Genomic DNA, 18,810 nt, shown 5'->3' on the forward strand with positions numbered 1-18,810 from the left:
GTCAGTTCAGTAGATGACTTCTTTGGTGGTGGTAGAGTCGTGTGAGAACATAGTTGGAAGTTGAGAGAAGGCGTGTATGTGCATACACGTAGATGCCCAAAGAATTGTAGCTTCACGTTGTTTTATATTGGACAGATTCATTGGATTTTTTTGTGGGTCAGGTAAATTATTGACTGTCATTGAGGAAGGATAGAAACCTTTGGCATATGTGCTGGAAGTTGTTTAATTGCATTTCTTTGCTAGTTACTTATTAGATTTGGGTACATCCTGATGTGCTGAGAAATCACTATTCTTAAAGAGAGATCCACCTCTATTTCACAGTTAAGAAGAGTGATTTTATCTGTCTTACAAAGTTTTTTCTTTCCTGTTTTTACAAATACGTTAAGGTCTGGAGCCATTCAGGATTGGACCATACACCAACTTCGTTAATATTGGCGAACGCTGCAACGTTGCGGGATCACGGAAGTTTGCTAAACTCATCATGGCAGGCAACTATGAAGTATACATTTTAACAATAATCTTTATAGCTGATGCTCATATTTTTCATTGCTGTATTGAACTGTGTTAATAGTTGTTTGTTTTGCTGGCACAAGGCAGTATTCCACATCAGTTACAAGAGTAAGAAAACAAGGAGAATTTACTTTCTTACTGTCCTTTGTTTCTGTGCTGACCAGCTCCTGATAAATTTGTGAGAAGTGTTTTACAAGGGCTCTTTTTTGTTTTGGTTTTTTTGTTTGTTTGTTTTTGACAAGTGTTACAGGAAACGTGAATTTCCATTTTGAATTAAATTACACAGCTGATGACCGTTTGGAAAGTGGCCTAGTCTCTGCTGTGTCTAGGGTTGGATTTACAGAGGAGGGAGGAAGGAAAGTGGGAGTAATCCTCCCCTCCAACATGTGGGGCACATCTGACTTGGGATAGATTGTAGCACTGTGCAACCCTCACTCTTTTCCTTCCTGCTCCAATCCTGGTCAACATTATGGTTGCATCTGTTCTTTAAATACTTTGATCACTGGCTCCATCATGCTACATGACAGTTGATACAGAAGAAGGTGCTTAGAAGGTTAATTTGTTTCCTGAAACAGCTGTAGGACAGAAATGAAAAGGCTGGAGGACTTATGCTATACTGGTGTAAATTGCTACTGTAACGTTCACACAATTAGTAAAGTGATGTTTCTTGAGAGCTGAGACTCTGCCCCAGAATACGCTCTGCTGTTATAGTTGATGCAATCAAAATTAAAGCCTTATGGTTGTGGTTTTGGGTTTTTTTGGGGGGGGTTGTTTTTTGTTTGTGTTTTTTTTTAGGAAGTCTGACTCTTAAGCCCTTAGAAGTCATGATGCAGGTTAGACCTATTAAATAAAGACAGCTTTAAACACAGTTTATTAGGGACTGTGAGCAACTAAAAACATCTTTCTTTTTTGTGTTGTGTCTGCAGAGTGACAAAAAATGAAAGCAAACAGACATGGGTGTTCAGATAATTACGCAGGCCAGAGAGGAAAGCTCTAGTATTTTCTTCTTAGTGCTTGAGGGTTATTCTGCAGCTGGAAAAAAATGTCAAACAACCTCCAGAAATTAAGTACTCTGTGTTAGAAAACAGCAGAGCTTGTGATGCAAGACTTATTCCATACCATCATGGAGACATTTCCTGTAATTTTGTACAGTCAGAAGTCCTTTTTACCATGCACTACCAGCACATTAGGTCTCTGGCGTCATATTTTTGTGAACAAATTAGTTATCAGTTGTGCCGTACTAACAGTTTTTCTATGTTGTACATCACAGACCATTTCCATATCTTTTATGGGATGCCTTATACATTTTTAAGTTTTTGGCTGCATGCTTATTTTAGAGAAGTGAAATGTTATCCTGAGAATGACTGTGCTTTTATCTACTGATTGTACTTTTGTTTTTTTGGCTTTGTTCTTTAGGAAGCCCTGAATGTAGCCAAATCGCAGGTTGAGATGGGGGCCCAGGTTCTTGACATTAATATGGATGATGGGATGCTGGATGGGCTTGCTGCAATGACCAGATTTTGTAACTTGATTTCTTCAGAACCTGATATTGCAAAGGTTGTAATTGAGTCGCTCCAAAGCACAATCAAGAACATTTTACTGAGATGGAAATTGCCTCTCAGAAAACTTTGATATTGATTTATTTAGTAAACAGTATAGGTGTCCCACAAGAGGAAGAGGTACTGTAATAGGAAAGGCCTTTGGGGGAAACAGAGTTTTTAACATTCTTTACCTGATTTTAGCTAAATATATGCTAGTCCTTTTCATTGGTTAGAAAAGCTGAATGCAGGTACCTTTTGCAGCAGTTGAGAGCCATAATCTGTATACTGATAGTGCACAATGGTATTGCTTTCCATGAAACTTAGAATGCTATGGATATAGGATGGTTTTAAAAGATACTTCTGCAGTTCATATTCTCTAAAAGTGAGTAGCTAATTCAGAAACACAAGACAATACGGGGGGAAGTAGAGGTCTCTATATGGTATGTGGTGGTGTTGCTGTAGAAGCTCTTGAGCTAAATTTGTTCTGAGTTTTGCATTTAAAGTGACTCTACAAATACCATCTGGAAACTTTTTTTATTTGTAAATGCTGATTAATGTTGTGTGCGTTTTCATGTCCAAATGGGCAGACAGCATGTGGAACTCTAATTCATAACTTGCATGTATTCCTCTGACTGACTTGTCTGTTACTTGCAGGTGCCATTATGCATTGACTCCTCAAATTTTTCAGTGATTGAAGCAGGCTTGAAATGTTGCCAAGGGAAGTGCATTGTAAACAGCATCAGTCTGAAGGAAGGTGAGGAAGACTTTTTGGAGAAAGCAAGGAAAATTAAGTTGTATGGAGCAGCTGTGGTTGTCATGGCTTTTGATGAAACAGGACAGGTGAGTGTTTCTTTTAAAGGAGAGCTATTTTGCTTCTGGAGTGCGAGGCTTTCGTACTCTCGCACAAGACAAAGTTGTTTGGTTTCATTGACACAGGTGATGCAAAGAGGTCTGTAGTCTTAGCAATAGTTTTGACCCTGATATATGAGCATTTCCTATGCTGATCCCATGTTTGAGGAATACAAATACTGCTCTAAGTGTAGCTTTGCTAGCACAAGAGCGTGTCTCATGCTATTCAGACATGCTGAACTCTTCCTTCCTTCATAGATTTTTTTAGATCAAAAGCTGAGTTTTGCATGAGAGCGCAATCTCTATGAATTAATTTAGTTATGTCAAAACCCACATATTTAACTTCACATTGGATGATGAAATGTTGGGGAACAGAATTGTTTTTAATAAGTTGAGTCAAACCTGCAGGTACAGGTGCGGTGATACTTTTATACAAAAATCGTATAGGTAATCCTTTGCTAATATTTGTGATGTTCTGATTTCTGGGGAGTTAATTTTTTATGTTGTTTGTAAGCTTCCTGTCAGAATTCTTTTTCTCCACTAGGCAACAGAAACAGAAACCAAGATTGCAGTCTGTTCCAGAGCTTATCACCTCCTTGTGGAAAAAGTGCACTTCAATCCAAATGATATAATATTCGACCCTAATATTTTAACCATAGGAACCGGAATGGAAGAACATAACCTGTATGCCATTAATTTTATCAATGCTACTAAAACCATAAAAGTGAGTTGTAAGCTTATTTTAATTTGAAGTATGTTGTGAGATTACTTAAAAACCCAAACCACCACAAGACAGAAGAACACCTCCAGCCCCCAAACAACAACAAACTGCTGCAAAATGATATGCATTTTCAGTTAGCAAGGGTACTATTACTCTGAAGTGCAGCCACTGCCTAATATTACTGTATTTCCAGTAGAAAAACCTGAAATAGTTCTACACATATATTTCAATCCATTTTCTCTACTGTAAATGTACTATAATAATTAAATGAGATAACGATCACATTCGTGCTCTAGCTAAAAGGACCTCTTTGAAGGTATGTGAAAACTGCCTTTTAAAACTAGTAAAATTTACATTTCTGTGGAAGGGATTTGTGCCGTAATCTGACTTCTTATTTAGCCAAAATGTGTGTAAGGAAGCACAGCAGTGAAGAGCATCACCTGAACACAGCCAAGGAAGCTGCACTGTTGTGTTTCAGAAGGCAACTTGATTGGTTTGGAGATGCTCTGTGAGTAGCAGTCTGGGGCTTGAACACCCCCTGGGTTATTTTGTCACCAGAGAGCTTCTGGAAGGGAGGCTGCACCCTTGAGGCTAGCTGCTCAGCTACAGTCTGCTCCTGAGACTTGCAAGCAGGCGGGTTGGCTGCTTCTGTTTCCAGAGAAGTGGGGGATGGAAGAGCTATAAGTAGGTCTGCTTGGGGAAAATCTGGAGTGCTGCTGTGGGAGGACTGATATGTTTAGAATAGCACCTATGACTGTGGAAACCATGGTAGTGGCTTACACATAACGAGGCTGGATTTTTCCTTTCACTTGTATCTTTTTTCTATAGAGATTTGAATTACTCGTTATGAATTTGAGTAACTAGAAAGATCTGGAACAGGGAAGAGAGGAAAGCGCATATAGCCAATGCACTGCAGCTTAGGGGCCAGCTGTTTTAAGGACTGAATGCTTTGCTTGGGTTTCCTTTTTGGAAAGCGCTTTTCTAAAAATCTATGTGCAATTCAATTCCTATAGGAAACACTGCCAGGAGCCAGGATAAGTGGAGGTCTTTCCAATCTGTCTTTCTCCTTTCGAGGGATGGATGTCATTCGAGAAGCAATGCATGGGGTGTTCCTTTACCATGCGATTAAGGTGCGATGTGCTTTTGGCTTCCATATGTTTGTGCTTGGCAGATGTGCAGTGCTGTGTCTGACAGCCCTGGCTGGGCGATTCTGTATGTTTTTTGGTTTTTTTCAGTATGGTATGGACATGGGAATTGTGAATGCTGGGAATCTACCAGTGTATGATGATATCCACAAGGAATTGCTACAGCTGTGTGAGAATCTAATTTGGAACAAAGATCCTGATGCGACAGAGAAACTTCTACATTATGCTCAAGTAACTTCCAGTTTTAAACTTTGAATAGGAGTTAGCTTAGCATCTGAACTTTAATACCTCCCTGCTGATGATAGGTAGAACAGCTTATAAACTGCATGTGTCAATCTAACTTCAGGTGTTAGAAGTTACTAATGATACTACAAGTGGTTCAGCTATTGATACAGAATAAAATGTGAACTCTGTGATAGATTGAGCTTCTCCAGTTTCAGAGGTGCCTTGAAAGATCCTGAACCAGAGATCTTCCTAGTGCTTTAGGAGACCAAGCTGCATAGGCATTCTTTTAAAAAGAAAAAAATTAACAAAACCACACCAAAAAACAGTAAGAAGCAAAAAATCCCAACCAAACTCCCCCCCCCCCCCAAAAAAAAAACAAAACAAAACAAAACCTCTTCATAAACAAACAAAAACTAGAAACGGCCAGTCTGCAACTGAAGCAAATCTTGGTGCTGGAGCTTAATTGACAAGTGCATTGTAGGAGACCAATGTAGGAGCCTGTCTCTGCAGTGGTAATGGTTTGCTTGGAGTGTATTTAAAAGGTGAAATAGTTGCCTGCTGTTCCTGGCTGTACCACAGACTCCCAGGCTATTTAGTGGTTTTGAGATGCTGTAATGACAGTGGTGATAAAAGACAAAGATTACAGACCTGAAGTTTTCCAGATTATTAGCCGTAAGATGACTGGAGAAATCCTCTTTGAACAGAATACAGCAAAAATCTTTCTGTGTTAGGTGGCTTGAGATTTAATATACAGGGAGGTTTGCATGCCCATTTTGTAGCTGCTGGAGGTATTATTTCTGTCCACAGCTTCATTTCGTTTGTAGTTTGCCCTACCATTGTGTGTGCTTTTTAAGAACAATGGCAACATGTTGAAAACCACTACGGGAAGACTGTCCCTATCCCTTGTGCTTAGGCTGGTTTAGATGTTGCTCTTTAGGGTCTAAACAATTCAGCTGGGAGTGATCTTGTCTGCATAAGCATAGTTGTACCATTAGGGTATTCAGGGTTGCATAAAGAAAAAAACAAGAAAGAGAATTAGAAAGGGATTGCTTAAGCAGTGTTTCTGTGAAAGCAATGTGTGAATTTAAATGGAGCATGAAAAGTAGAAATTGAAGTAGATGGTGACTTTTTCTAGGTCTAGAAGTTTTTCAGAACCTGTTGTTGGAATTTCTCTTTTCATGTTGGTAGTTTTATTGTAGGAGTAAAACAGCCCCCAGCTGCATAAGAGAGACATGCTCTGGATTCAAAACACCTTTAAAAGCTCTATTAAAATTTAACATGAAATATTACAACTTTCAGATTTTCACTGGAGGTAAGAATCCTGACGGGTTTTGTCTTGGCTCTGGACAAATGTGAGACTCCAAATAGATAGTCACTTACAGACAATGAGGAGGTTTATTACATAATATTTTGGAATTTCAGGGGTATTTCAACATATTTATTCAGACCATCCTTTGATATAGTGGAATTGAATGGCTCTAAATCTTTTTGTCTAAGGGTGGGTTTTTTTTAAACACAAAAGTGTATTCATTAGTCAGTAAGTGCATATGTTCTTTTTATTTCCAATTACTGCAGTTTATTCTGCACAAAGAACATAGAATTCGCAGTCCCATTTCAAGTATCGCACCTCTAATAGAGAACCAGTGAAGTTTCCTCCTAGTTCCTACAGGTAATAGTGATGTATCTTGCCAGTTGCTTGAATGCTAGACCTGTGGGGAAAAATGAGGAACTTAATCCTTGCAGATTTAGGAGATCAGTCTTCATTTGAAGTATTGAGATTAAAAAACATTTTCCTTAAAGTATGTAGCTGCAGACATTCTCAACCTGAAACTTCATCCATTTCTGGTAATGGGAGTTGTGCTTCAAATGGCAGGCTTTTTCATCCTCAGCATGCAGTATAGTCATCCTGGTTTTAAATATCTGCATGTAGTGTTTGCCACTGTGGTCCCTGCATGCCCACCATAACAGTTTCGTGGGTTATTTTTAGGTTGGAATGGTTCCCTTCCTAAAGTGTCTAGCCAGAGGTTATGGAGCACTTGGTACCTTTTCATCGAATAACAGAAGTTAGCTAACATCTGTATAAACATGAATGAAAACTTGCTCTAGTTTCTGTTCCCACGTGTGAAATCTTGTTTCTGTGGCTTTTCCCATGGTTCTATCTTTAAAAACTTGCTGATGAGCACTCAAAAGTACAAGAGGTTCATAAAGACTGAAAGATGTCAGGTTATGTCAAATGACTGAGGGAGGAAAAGAAATGACTTGCCTGAAGTGTGGTCATTGAAGTAATGGAAAGGCTGCTCTTCCGTGAGCTTTCCTGGGCTGGGGGCTTACCAGCTTTCTTGCACTGGGAAGCCCTTTTGGCCTTTGCATTTGTAGCAAAGCAGAGTGTGAGGCAAAGAGAATATGCAGGGGTTTGGGACAGTCTGTGTGCGCGAGAACAGTAGTTCTGTAGCCTGTCTGATGGAAGGCGCATCTGTGATATGGAATAACGTAACTTTTTCCAGCAGAAACTGAATTAGTGCCAAATTAATTAGATTTTTTAAAATTAAGTGTAGTGTGTGGGCCAGGAATCAATTTAAATTATTTTCCCAGAAGTAAACCCCTTAAGATTAAGAATTTTAAAGTTTTTAAGGGAGTGAAAATTATTAAACTCTCTCTTTTTCCTCCACCTCCCCCCCCCCCCCCCCGTTTTGTTTAGATCTTCGTTGAGGTATATACTCTTTGAGATGTAGGCCATAAGCGTCTGTGGTACATCGTATGCATTTGCAATATGATTTGCATGTATATGAAAAATGTTTTGAATAATCAAAAATTATTTTATGGCTCCATATTTGAAATTATCCTCACTTTTATAAAAGTGAAGTCCACAGTTGTACTTTTTATGCTTGCAGGCTCTTATGGTTGTGTCTCCTTTTCAGAAAAATGCCCAGGGAGGAAGAAAAGTCATACAGACTGATGAGTGGCGGAAAAGCGCTGTGGAGGAAAGGCTGGAATATGCTCTCATAAAGGTGCATCTGTGCAGAAAACTTGTCCTACTTGTCAGCTTTCAGAGGCATGATCTCAGCTTAGACTTCAAGCAAAACTTTTGGCTTTAAAAATTCTTCAACCACTGTTCTTTTAAAAGCTACTGATTAGTAATGAATAATATATTAACTTCAAGAAAAGAGTGATTTGTCTTTAAACTTCACAAGTTGAAGTCTTTGACCCTTAATATTATTCTGGTTGGTAGAAACATACTGCTTTTAATTTGTAGGGGTTTTTATTTTGTTCTTTTAACAGTGCCACACTGAGTGGCATTTGTGCTGAGGAAGCAATCTTTGAATGTTTGTATTTTCTTATGATGTCATTAAGAAAACCAAACCCGTTAAGACTGTGGACTCTTGCTTTGAGTAGCTTTATATGCCTAAGAACTACAGTGTTTTGCTTCCAAAGAAGCAAAGGCTACCTATTATAAATACACATTTGAGGTATCCTTAAAGACTAGCGGTATTTAAAGTGCCTGTTTGTACTTTCATTGTGATTTTTTTTTTTTATGGGGAGAAGGCAACTAAATAAAAACTATTTCTAGCAAGATAAGTTTCTCTTTTTTTTTCTTTTTTTTTTCCCAGGGCATTGAGAAGTATGTCACTGCAGATACAGAAGAAGCAAGATTAAATCAGAAAAAATATCCTAGACCTCTAAATGTAATTGAAGGGCCTTTGATGAATGGCATGAAAATCGTTGGTGATCTTTTTGGTGCTGGAAAGATGTTTCTGCCTCAGGTAATGAGAAAATTATTTAATATATTTTCCTATTTTGAAAAAACTAGCGTTATAAAATGTAGCCAAGACATTCTATGCTGGCTGTTTATTCAAATATAGCACATTAATCATGAAAATTCAGGTGCTGCTAAGAAGCAGCCCTATTTTTCCTTTCCTTTGGAACTTGACTTTTCTTTATGTATTTTTACATCTTTTTTACATCTTTTATTCCTTTCTTCTGGATGTTTTTGCTTTATTTGAAAAGCCGTTTTAAGTTTGGGCCTATGAAAAAGAGCAAAGGAGAGAAAAGATCCAAATGAAAATTGCTGTATTTAGTACTTTCCAAGTCTGGGCCTGTTTGTGACTTGCAGTTCTAGTGTGAGCGGTCCGAGAGGCAGCACTGTGAGAGCAAGGGTCCCGTGCAGACCCTTGGTCCTGTCGGGCCAGCAGCCTGCTGCCACAGAATGTGCTGCAAACCTGGGACCTGGGTTTGAAAATGAAGTCTTGCTTTATTGTTTGAATGGGTATAAAAGAAAGCCTAGGGAAATCTGAGGCTATTCCTATATCTCATTTTTGTTGATTATTACCTTCCCCCTAAACCCCTATCCCCCTTCATTTATGCAGGTTATAAAGTCTGCTCGAGTTATGAAGAAAGCAGTGGGTCATCTTATTCCCTATATGGAAAAAGAAAGAGAGGAAAGAAGAGCCCAACAAGGCAGCATAGAGGAAAAGGCAAGACACAGTTCTTTGTGCTGTAACTCTTTCACGGCATGCCATGATAAGTATTAAAACTATTTTTTGCTAATGACACTCAGCTTTCATGCTGGAGAGTTGATGCAGTCACATGGAAACTGACAATCTTGGCATAATTTGAAGTAGGTCTGAAATTCATACAGTGCAGGTTTTGTGGTACTCTGATTGGTATGTGCCCGAGCTGTTGTCATAAGTTTCCTGACAGATGCCATCAGCCTTTGTCGGCCCTTTATACCGATGTTACTTATTTCTTGTGTTTTTGTAGGCATTTCATTCTAGTGTTACTTATTTATGGTACTTCTAACTTCAGGGCAATTTTTGCCTTTTTTTCCCCTACTAATTCTGCCCTCAGTGAACTCTGGAACTCCCTTTTGCATGTTCAAAGCCTGTTGCCATTTGTCTGTTTATTCAGCTCTTTCCTTCCCCCTAGCCATGACCAATCTCCTAGTCGAGCAAACGAAATTCTTCCATCCTTTTTGTTCATAAATTGTGACTTCAAGACCTCTTGTTATGGTAGAATAGGATGCTCATTGCATGTGTAGCCATGACCAAGCTGCAGGAGACAAGAGTCTGTGAAAGAAGGATCTGAATATAGTTGTCTTTTCATACGTGTGTTTTTCCACTGATTTCTGAAGACTACTTGTTATGTAATATGTAAAATACATATAATTGAAAATATTTTTTAGGTCCTTGTGGGCCTTTTCTTTATAGCATTTCCTCTTTCACAGCTAACAGTTGATGGTGCCTGAGGATAGTTTTATCAGCTACCTGTGCATATATTTGAAGTAATTTCTGCCAAATTTGGTTACGGCATATGAGATAAGAAGAGCATTGGAAAATGAGGGTACAGGATGTCCCTTGTTTTTCTACACTGGCAGGATTCTATTCAGTAGAAAAGGGAATTCAAATTAATAGGACAAAATCCTCTTTTGATTACTCATGTCTGCTGTTTCTTGCTATATTTATAATGTGATAGGTACTTACAGTTTTGGCTGTTAGATATTTTTATTCTTCTCTTGTCTTGTCTGACTATGAAATCTAAGTTTTATGTACATTTACTTTTCTTCAGTCCTGTGGAACCTTACCTTGTCTTCATGAGTTGTCAGAGACAATAGCTATTATCAGAATCTGGTATTTAACACACACACACAAAAGGTAAAAAAGTAGAATTTTGCTAAACTGTGATATTTGTGTATTTCCTTTGGTTTCCTTTCTGTGGATATTTGAATGGTTCCTAATTCTTCCCTTGAAATCTTCTTACACTGTATCTTGCCATTTGCTGGGGATGTGTTGTGTGATTGTCCAATGTAAATGTAATGCAATATAGCAAATATTTAGAAAGAAAAATGACTGGATAGTCAAACCTTATCTTAATGGAAGAAGGAGAATGCCTAGTCTCCTCTCCCTGCTCTTCCTGGATGTGAAGGTGTATTATCTCCAGTATCTCAAGCGGATCTGTTCTCTGGCTGCCATGAGTCACCTTTCTATGTGTCATCTCTCTCCTGCTCATGCTGTTCTTTTTTATTTTAATTCAGATGACAATGCTGGTATTTGGCACCTTCTGGTTTGTTCTGATGCTATTTGAAGTCTGTCAAAATCATTACTCCATTGCTTCCATAAGCACTTGATTAGGATCCACTGTGAACCCCCTGGCACTTAAATCTCTGGCTAAAAAGTGAAGTAGAATTTGAGAGGTTCTTTAAAAATATAGCAAGCACTCTAGAGAGACTGAGATATTCTGTGTGGCTGAGGAGAGGAGGAGGAAAAAAGTCAGGCTTCTGTCCTGCTTCCTCTACCTTCTGCTGGGCAAGAAGGGATGGTAGCACCTTCCTCTTCGAAATAATGTCACTCTATAGAGAACTGGTGAGAGAGGAAAACACAGCTGCATCGTCTCTGAAATTAAATGTTGACTTGAAGGAAAATGATTTGCAGACTCTGGTGTCTGATCTGTCTGATGTTACCCAGGCTACTGTAACCTCCAGGACAGTTTTAGCCTTAGACTGCCAGGAAATGCAAGGCATCGATAGTTACGTTTGAGGATAAGTAGCTGTGGCTGTGGATCTCTATCAAGATTTTTAAAAAGCAGCCCTTTGGATGTGTGCCCAGAACTTGAGGACCTCTTTGCTCCAGACAATTGAAATCACAGTGTGCCCTAAATAGGGTTGATTTAAAATGGTGTGTGCTATGGCCCATGTTGCTTGCTGCCTAGCACACATTTTCCTTCTCATGTGCAAATGCAATTTTTTTTCTTGAATATCAATCACTGGTTAAATCATCAGTAGTTATTGGGTATGATATGTGTGGGCAGCACTTTTTGTTCTTTCTCCAGTTTTTTCTTACGTTCCAGCAGTATGTTTTCAGCTGCAAATTTTTTTATTGATTTACTGAAATGGCTGAATTAAAGTCCTCCATTTTGCCTTTTCTGTTCCCCAGTCATCTGTAAAACAGGAGCAGTGGGTGATAATAGGTTTTAGTAAACATCAGCATTGGTGGGGATCCAGCAATTTTATTCAACAGATGTGTCAGGACCATGGGAAATGCTAGTATCACTCTTGGTAATATACAAAGTTCCCCCCCCCCCCCCCCCCCCCCCCCCAGTAAATAGTAACTACAAAGGCAATGTAGGCTCATGAAGTAGAGAGCTACTTGATACCGTGCAGAAATACAATGTGCTTCATAGAAGGCTCTAATCCTCCAGTTCTGCCATCTGCAAAGGAGATGAGATACTGTCCAGAAAAATATTGTGTAGTTTCACATAGAGTATGCTAAGGTTTCCACTTTATTTAAATTCTATGCCATTTAAGTAGTCTGCTGCTGGCATCTGATCCTGCACCAGCTCAGCGTGGCACTGTGAGAGCCTGGAGCTGCTCCAAATGACAACACTGATTATGCAACTAAAAAGGTAGCACAAAAGCCTGTGTCCCGGTGGAGATTTGTTATAGGAAGTTCCAGTGCTGCCCTGCTGGTATGCCCCCTTTGTCAGTGCTGAATGCCATCTAGGCTAGGACCAGTTTGTGACAGTGCAGCTTTCCTTCTTCAAGGAGATAATTTTTCCAGCCTGTTTGTTCAGCTTGGGTAGTCTGAAGTAGCCTCATCACTGCACTGAAATGCCTCCCTTGCTATTTATATTGCATAAAAAATGAGTCTTCTGCTTTTGCTAATTCCACTTATTCTTCTTAGCATTGCATTGAAAGATTGTTCTTGACACACAAACAGGCATGTTATTGTGAGTGTTCGTACCCTTTTGTTCTAAACATTTAATCTGTTTAAACTCTGTGTTGGTGAGGTTTATATTTGGAGCAGAGATACCTTAGGAGTTCAGTTATTGCACTGTACAAAATGCTGTCCAGATCTGGAATTTTTTATCTGCTATTTTGTTTTTTTTTAACACAGATTTTTGATTAACATGGAGGCAATTTGCAAGAACAATTAATGTGCAAGTTTTTATTACCTGGATCTTTCAAAATAGTTTTTAATATTGACTATATTACCTCTACTATGCTTTGCAATTACTTGTACTACAAGAGAAGTCCCAGTTGTGGATTAGAGTTGCATTGTTGAATGATCTGTGCAAACATACTGAGGCTTCTGAGTAATTTAACTTTTGTGTTGGTTGAATTTCAGGATCCTTATCGTGGTACAATAGTACTGGCAACTGTGAAAGGAGATGTCCATGATATTGGCAAGAACATTGTGGGAGTCGTTCTAGGCTGCAACAACTTCAGGTGAACAGACTAACATTAGGTAGCTGGGAACACAACTGTGTAAAGCTGACTAATTAATATTAATTATTTATTAGGCTAGCTGCAACTGTGGTGATAAGAGGTGGGCATTTCTTGGGAACTGTTTTCTGTTCCCAAGGTGTGGTTGAAAACACAAATCATACCAGCTGTTACTATTGAGGAGGCAAGAGGAGTGTAGCCTCCTCCTTTAATACTTTTTTTCTAATAAATCACTGTCTGAGGTGAATACAGTTTAACGTCGGCTGAAATGTAGATGAGAACATCCATTTTTGTATTTGTTTTATATTAGTTAAATACACTAAGTATAATGTCTAAAATGTATAAGTATAATGTTTGAAAAATCCTATGGCAATTGCAGCAGGCAAGATGATGTGTGCGTTGTGTGTTGTGTTGGGGAGGAGGAAGTCTTGTAAGATTCAAATGAACCTTTTAGTGTGGTTTTTTTAGGCTGTTTAACTGAAGTTTTAGAAACGTGCAGGTGTATGTTTCATTAAGACAGACATGAGATTCTCATCCTGTTTCTGAGCTTCAAAAGATAGAACTTCACGGAAAGTCAGCTCTTGCAAGGTCTGTGTACATGGCAGGGTTGGCAATGGTGTTGGAAGGAATGATGATGTTTCTGTCAGAGCTCTTTGTCAAATGTCAAATGTTGTTCAAAGCTAAATCTGCTTTGGAACTCTGTTCATTCCTTTAGTTTTGTTTTTGGCTTGGGGCTGTAATTTGCTCCAAAAAGAGCCAAAATTATCTCTATTTTAAAACACAAAGGACTGAAACCAGTAGCAGTGCTGTGTATATGCAGCACATTCTGTTTCATTATATCTTGAAATTCTGACTCTTGGTTTCAGGCTTTCTTGAGCTGTAGTGTTTTCTGTCACCATGAGTATGAGTGAGGCTAAATGAAGCTAGCAGGTTGGGGTGGCTTATGTGAAACAAATAAAAACCTTGCCAATGGCTAGGGTTAATAGGAATAAAATGCTTCTTATCTCCATCTTAGCCAGACTCAGTACAACCACAAAAAAATTAAAAAAATAGAAAGCATCTTACACTGGAATTTTCTTACGTACTGTATCATCTGAAACTCTGCTACATTGAAAATTTTGCCAGACCCAGAGGTATTTCCTAAATTAAAATTCCCTACAGGGGTCTTAATAGAAACAAGCTAGAATCTCAATTTTAACTTAAATTTTAGGTCATTAATTTACACTAAGAGCAAGTTTATTTGCCCTTTAGGAGAAATTTTCTGTGTTTTTTAAAGGATCTTGTGTCATCTCACTTCTTTTTACAGAGTTATTGATTTAGGAGTCATGACTCCATGTGACACGATCCTGAGAGCTGCTATTGAGAACAAAGCAGGTATAGAGAGATTCATTAGTACTCCCGAATTGTTTGATTTTAAACCCCACTCGCATTTTTTATTGCTACTTATTATATCCCTGTGCTGTGTATGATTTGGTCAGACTGTCTTCAAATAAATCAGAACTTTTCCATTAACAATAGTAATTATTTAGTATTTGGCACTTCCGTGAAACTTGGCCCGAGGAACTGAAAACCTGTATTAAAAGGACAACTCCAAGAGAGATGTTTTAGTATTTATTTTACAGATGGATACGTGGAAACCTGAAAAGGTTAAATAACTTCATGTTGATCTTAAATCAGTAAAAGAACTTGGCATTCAGCCTGCCAGATCAGCGAGTATGAAATCAGGAATGAGTTGTTCTAATAAATAATGAGCTTTCTGAAACAAGCTACAGTTGCTTTGAAAAAATCTGTTGCATCTTGGAGAAGACGAATTGTGTGGAACATAGGTGGCAAAGTTTGAAAGCATTTGCTGTATCTAAGAGCAGAGATTATTTTGTCTTATTTCCCCCCTCAGTGCTGAACTTCTGTGGTTTGAACCTTGCTAATCAGAAATAGTGTATATTTGTTGCTGAAACAAGAGCAGTAGGTGTTCAGCAGCTGCGAAGACTGAGAAATATCTTAAACTGGAGATTTGGAATCACTTTAATTCTTGGAACGCTTTCACTTTCTTATTAGGTCAAACCTTGCTTCTAGACTAGCAACTACCCTACTTTTTATCTCACTGGTTTCTACTTGATGCATGAAGCTATTTGATGTATGAAATAAACATTTCTGTAATAATTTCTGTGTTTTTCTAGAGTGGATTTGCTAAACCTTTTGACTATGTGTGTTTGTAAATTTGCAATAGATATAATTGGTCTGTCTGGTCTCATCACCCCTTCTTTGGATGAAATGATTTTTGTCGCCAAGGAAATGGAGAGATTGGCAATAAAGATTCCGTTGCTGATTGGAGGAGCAACTACTTCTAAGTAAGATACCTCAGCTGGGAAGATGGGGAACATGTATGAAAATAGTGTTAACTAGGGGAAAAAAAGAAAATTCATAGCTATTTCTCTCCCTTTCCCATCTCCCCCAACGTACATGCTAGTATGTATTTACTTAAGACTGAATGTTATATTTTGCATCTGAAGTCATAGAATATAAAGGCAAAAAATAGTTGGGACACAACAGCTAATGGACTTAACACTCACAAAAATGAAATATTTATTTATTTTGCAAGTGTATATATTATGTGGAAGTACTATATTTCCTTCTGAAAGTTCACGCGCATATGCATAAGAATACTGTTCTTCTAAGGGATTGTGCTCTGTTTCAATTCAACAAAGCATTTTGAAAATGCAGGATTTCAAGACCAGAAATGGTTGTGTTGACATCAGGGGACTGTTTTCTTTAAGAAAGTTAATGCATTTTCCTGGAACGTTGTTCAGCACTGTGCTGACTGGGTTGAGCCCCCTAGTCCTGTTCAAGGAGGCTGATAGGGGATAAATTCTGGCTGCTTGCCTTCAAGTAGTTACCATGTTGCTTTTGATAGACTGAGCTTTTCTGTTGAGATCTTTTTCTCTCAGATATGCTCAAATGAAATAGTACAGCTGCTATGATGTCCTGGAGACCAGTGGTGACAGCTGAATGACACCTAGTATTAACATTACCACAGATGTATTTTGGGCATGTTTAATGGCCTTAGGTTATGCTTTGCTAACTGGTTTATGTACAGTATACTCGAGTAGGTGACAGCTCAGAAGACTGCAGAGGTCATTTCTTGCACAACTGGAAGCTGTTAGCAGTGTTGCTTGCTTTATCAGGGCAGCACATACTGTAGCAGAACCATTGCATGCTGTATTTTGGGCCTTAGCAAATGATCCCATAATTGGACACAGTGAGTAGGATCACTACCTGTCCATTGGTCCTGTAGATGTAATGCAAGGTTAACTGTATCCTCTTTCTTCTTCTCCACATGAGTCTCTTTTTCTATGGCTTTGGTACTGAGAACAAACATGGAGGGTTTTTTCTTAAAAAGTAATTTTTAAAAACAGGGGAAAAAAAAAAAGACTTTATTCTCAAAGTGGAGGCCTTAAGAGAGCCCTTTCTTTAGATCTTTTTAGTGTTTGTGCACAGGGTGTTGTGGCCTAGTAATTGATGTCAAATAACCAGCATCGAACAGTTTTGTAGAATTTATTCACAGAGACAAATGTAGTCAACAGAAAGGCAGCACTAGTTTTATCCTTGGATATGGAAATTATTGAAGAATTGATGTATATTTTTGTATACATAAATAGTAATCATATTCACATGAACTGTATATAAATATATACTTATGCATGTGCCTAGGCGCATACAGTTTCTATAAAATGTGTCAAGTAAAGGTATTCTTTATAGAAGACTGGCTCGGTAATACATATTTAATTTTACTTCTGCAGTCTTAAGTTTAACCTTGTGTGTGCATTCTCAGAGGTTGTGTACGTGTCAGAGGTTACTAATGAAGAACCATCTGTGTTTTTTCTCTGTAACAAGTAGACATTTTTATTTGGAATAAGAGGGCCATAAGTACTTGGAAGGGTGGAAAGGTGAGGTTGGTTTCAAACAGAGAGAGGCTGGATTTTGTTTACAGAATCTACATAATGGAGTTTCTTCATAACTTAAAACAATGATAATCGAATTCTTACTCTACAGCTTTGATAAATTCAGATGCTGAGAAATAACGGTGACAGTTTTGTTGTGGTATTTTTTATTTTTAAACAGTACAAAAATTAGTATGTACTAGTTGATAGTGCAGTTGTGGGACCATGCCCTGTTTGTTTCTTTTGTCTGTTCATATCAAAATAGAAGATACAGTGCTTTTTTTCTAAAAAATAAGAGCTGCCAAGATCAGAAGTGCATTGCCTAGAAGCAAATCAGGATGATCCTGGACAGTTGGTTACACAGCTGTGTTTGCACAGTCATCTGTAACCTCCGTGTCCAAGTGCTTTAAATATTGGACAGAACCCGAAGAAGGAGTTCTTATCTTTGCTGTAGAAGATTGCTTCCTGGGCTCTCATTTAAATTAATTTAAAAAACAGTGTTTGATGTTAGCATTTAAGAAAGCAAACTCAGCTTTGGCCTGCAAGGCCTTTGCTCCTGCACTTGCTTGCTGTTTGCCAGGACTCTGAGCAACAGGGGTAGTCAGCTGCATTACGTAGCTTAGGCCTCAGTTTAGGATTCCAATTTTTAATTTGATCAACAAAGTACTATAATATAGAGGTGATTCTTCATGATACACTGAAGTATTTCAGTGAGGAGTGGAATATGAATAAATGCTAAATAATTGGATGAACTGGGAGGGTTTTTTATGTGAATTACTTGACTGGCCAAGCAGGTGCAAGTTTGTAATACTTATTGATCACTGGCAGAACTCCTTCTTCAGGTGAGTAGAGGGCTTGGTTCTTTGGCTTTGAAGTAGAGCATCACAGAAATGGCATAATGAACCTTGAAATATGTTAGTGCTAATCCATAGACCCAGAAACTACCGTGTGGGAGGGAAAAATGTAAGACGAGCAAAAAAGATTAAAAAAAAAAAAAGTTAGTTCTTGGTAGGCTTAGTTTGGAACATTCTCACTGAAATTTTCTGAGGCTCAAACTAATGAGTTACTGATTTTCAGTCAGCTGGTAAGACAGTGGGGGAATGTGGGTTGGCACATTATTTATGAAGCGTTCTGATACTCTTTTGAAGAAAGTATTTATGTACTTATTAAAATCTGTTCAATCATCCATGCATAGCAGATGGATGAATTACTTTTCTTCTTTTGAAGTTCTGGTCTATGCGTTAAGTCAAGATTGATTTTGCTGGGGGTTTTGTCTGTTTTTGGGGTTTTTTTTGTTGTTTCATTTGTGAAATGTTCACTGTTTTTCTTTTTTATTGAAGAACACACACAGCTGTTAAAATTGCCCCACGATACAGCGCACCTGTAATTCATGTCCTGGATGCATCAAAGAGTGTTGTGGTTGTAAGTTCTAAATTATAGTTTCTCATCCATGCAGGAATACGTGCCCTGTTTTTCTGTAGTGCCTCTCATCCTTTCCTCTGAGGCTTAACGTTATGGCAGAAAACTGAAGAGGCACAACAGAGGCTAGTTTATAAACTACTATTGCTTCAGTTATTTTTTGCTGCCACGTGGTTATCTCATCTGACTTGTGTCAGTTGTTGTTGCTGGATACTTTTATTTAAAGGCCTGTTTCTCTAGCAAGGGT

The 18,810-nt window shown here is 38.3% G+C and overlaps 1 protein-coding gene across 11 annotated transcripts in view; it reads left to right on the top strand.

Moving 5' to 3' along the window:
* Window positions 1–18,810, top strand: part of MTR (5-methyltetrahydrofolate-homocysteine methyltransferase) — a 58,046-nt gene that overhangs the window by 21,971 nt on the left and 17,265 nt on the right. For all 11 annotated transcript variants that reach the window (XR_005828377.1, XR_005828373.1, XR_005828375.1 and 8 more), the window contains 13 exons: window positions 387–499; window positions 1,927–2,067; window positions 2,706–2,891; window positions 3,445–3,624; window positions 4,635–4,751; window positions 4,857–4,997; window positions 7,910–7,999; window positions 8,600–8,752; window positions 9,356–9,463; window positions 13,109–13,209; window positions 14,513–14,580; window positions 15,434–15,554; window positions 18,485–18,566. Coding sequence is in view for 2 of the 11 variants with exons in the window: in XM_040597472.1 (XP_040453406.1) it covers window positions 387–499; window positions 1,927–2,067; window positions 2,706–2,891; window positions 3,445–3,624; window positions 4,635–4,751; window positions 4,857–4,997; window positions 7,910–7,999; window positions 8,600–8,752; window positions 9,356–9,463; window positions 13,109–13,209; window positions 14,513–14,580; window positions 15,434–15,554; window positions 18,485–18,566 (1,601 nt within the window). In the remaining 9 variants the exon portion in view is untranslated. The remainder of the gene's footprint in view (window positions 1–386; window positions 500–1,926; window positions 2,068–2,705; window positions 2,892–3,444; window positions 3,625–4,634; window positions 4,752–4,856; window positions 4,998–7,909; window positions 8,000–8,599; window positions 8,753–9,355; window positions 9,464–13,108; window positions 13,210–14,512; window positions 14,581–15,433; window positions 15,555–18,484; window positions 18,567–18,810) is intronic.

This window comes from Falco naumanni, chromosome 6 (assembly GCF_017639655.2).
Source record: "Falco naumanni isolate bFalNau1 chromosome 6, bFalNau1.pat, whole genome shotgun sequence".
Classification (NCBI taxonomy): domain Eukaryota; kingdom Metazoa; phylum Chordata; class Aves; order Falconiformes; family Falconidae; genus Falco; species Falco naumanni.